The sequence below is a fragment of the Phanerochaete carnosa genome (assembly GCF_000300595.1).
Source record: "Phanerochaete carnosa HHB-10118-sp unplaced genomic scaffold PHACAscaffold_860, whole genome shotgun sequence".
Lineage (NCBI taxonomy): Eukaryota > Fungi > Basidiomycota > Agaricomycetes > Polyporales > Phanerochaetaceae > Phanerochaete > Phanerochaete carnosa.
This window is the reverse complement of record NW_006768487.1, coordinates 1-2,376: the sequence shown is the minus strand read 5'-3', so window position 1 is coordinate 2,376 and position 2,376 is coordinate 1. Positions and strand designations below refer to the sequence as shown.

Genomic DNA, 2,376 nt, shown 5'->3' with positions numbered 1-2,376 from the left:
ATGTTGACAAAGCCTGACAACGCCTTGGCTTGATGATCTTCATGTTGTTGTCGCTGTTGCTATCATCTTCGTCTGAGCCTTCAGAAGCATCGCTAGAGCGAGCAATCTTTTGGGACTTGACCCACTGGGGTTTCTGGCTCGATCTCAGCCAAAACCGGCAGTATTTAGAAGCTCTATGTGCGCACCTCAGAACTCAAGTCAATATCTTCTTCAAAATCGTCTTCTTCATCGCTCTCAGATCCTGAGTCAGCAAACTCCAAGCCACTCTCTTCTGACTCCTCATGAGCAAATGGAGCATCTCTGTCATGAGAGCATAAGTTGAATCAGGACTGCAAATGGGTCGGCAAGACTTACAAATCTTGCTCACTGCCCTGAGATGTCCGTGTCGTGTTGTTCTTCGCTGTGGCAGCCGCTTCCGCATTTCTGGACTGAAGTTGCCCTCTGATCTTCCAAGGTTCGGGCACAACAACCTTTTTAGGTGATAGCAAGGTTCGCTCTCCCTCTTGTCTGCCTTCGTTGTTGTCGTAGGTGTTGCAAGAGACCGTGGGTCGCTTGCTGCTCGCTTTCAGACGGATTGGGCATGTCTGGACCCACAGCTAAATACACAAACCTGAAGTTTGTTTGGTTGCCTTTTGATGCTTCTTGCCTGCGCGATGGTTTACAGTGTCTTCTACCATGACCGTCAGCACTGACAGCCTGCAAGACTATGCTGAGGTGTGTACCTTGCTCAGTACGCTGTCACTTACTTAGTTTTTGAACGGTCTTCTCATTCTCGGCAGCTTCAAGCTGATATTGCTCTTCAAGAGCCTTCTTTTCGGCTTCTGTACCATTCATACACTGAGGGGGGATTAGTGCTGTTGCAAGGTGGACTTCCCCATAGCAATGGTGAGTAAAATACACTTGTGCTTTTTAGCGTTCTCTTTTGGCCGTCGAGGAAGTTCTGATAGTTGGTCAAAATAGTGTGCGAAGCTTGAACGGACGAGAAGATAATACCTGCTATGATCTCAGCTTCTTCTTGTGCGAGACGTTCCTCCTCAGCACGTTTAGCGGCGCAAGTAGACCCAGACAAGCTTGAGGTTCGCTTCTCTTTCTGTGTGCTGGTACCCTTCTCACCTCCGTCTGCTTTAGACCTTGGTGCAGGCGCCCTTGGCATTTTGACAGGGCTGGGATATCTTCTGTCGAAGTGGAGAGATGCAAAGAACTTGCAAGAGGGCGAGCACGGAATCCAATTGATCTGCTGAGGTAATACTGAGTCAACATCCGTCTGAATTTGGACTTTGCGAACTGACCACTCACTCTCAGGCTCTCGAGCCAGGCAATCATAATGGCACGCTGCCGTAACTGTGGCCGTGAATTTCCTACCAGAACTGGGCTCTCCCTCCATACTACCAATGTACAGGATCCAAAATGCAGGCAACCGCCTCTGCACTGCCAAAATCTTGACGCGCCTTGGAATCTTGACCCAGACCTGACATCCCGATCAGTTACCGGTGATGACAGCAAGGGCGAAGGTGATGAAGACGAATACAGCGAGGGTAAAGATGTTGAAGACAATAGTCACAGCTCACCACAGTACTTCCAAGGCGACTACTTTGGAAATGATTATTCTGCCGCAGAATTGCTTGGCTGGGGCAAGGGTGCTGCCGCTAACAGTGGCGGTGCTCCTGGAGACCATGAAGCAGCTGATGATAGCACAGCCAAGAATGGCACATCAGAAGATCTACCTGGAGATGATGCAGACCTGCTAGAAGAAGTAGGTGAAGTGAACAAATCCCAATGGGAGGCCCACCGCCCATGCACTGCATTCGAGCCTGAATTGGAGGGCACAGAAGACGCAGCTAAGACAGCTCTTCCTGCTGTGGACAGGACGCGACGGAGACGCATGGAATCAGCTCTGCGAGGCAAGATCTACATGACGCCGTTTTTGTCTTCAGTAGCTGGTAGTCCAATCGACTCTACAATAGACAGCTCCTCAGGCTATTGTCAGTACGAGGCAATGCTTTCAGGGAACATTGCAGCCAACAGCGTCAGCTATGCACCTTTCAAGAGTCAGGTCAACTGGGAAGTTGCGCGTTGGGCGAAGCTGCATGGTTCAGGATGAAACGCAATGTCTGAGCTTTTAAAAATCAACGGCGTACGTGCTACCCTGCTTGCAGCTAATGCAAAATGCTGACATGCCGTCAATTGTGTAGCTACAGGAGAAGCTTGGGTTGTCGTACAAGAACGTTCCAGAGATTGACAAGCTCGTGGACTTGTTACCTTCCCCTCGTCCACGCTTCACCCGTGAAGAGATTATCATTGCCAGAGAGAGCTACGATGTATACTTCCGTGATGTCCTAGAGTGTATTCGTGCACTCTACGGCGAGCCAGAGTTTG

At 49.9% G+C, this 2,376-nt stretch overlaps 1 protein-coding gene across 1 annotated transcript; it reads left to right on the top strand.

Moving 5' to 3' along the window:
* Positions 1-1,324: 1,324 nt before the first annotated feature.
* On the top strand, positions 1,325-2,101 carry PHACADRAFT_33989 (uncharacterized protein; the record flags this gene model as incomplete). The annotated part of the gene is made up of 1 exon (XM_007403195.1): positions 1,325-2,101. One exon carries the CDS (start codon positions 1,325-1,327, stop codon positions 2,099-2,101), a length of 777 nt encoding a protein of 258 aa, XP_007403257.1.
* Between the last annotated feature and the right edge of the window lie 275 nt (positions 2,102-2,376).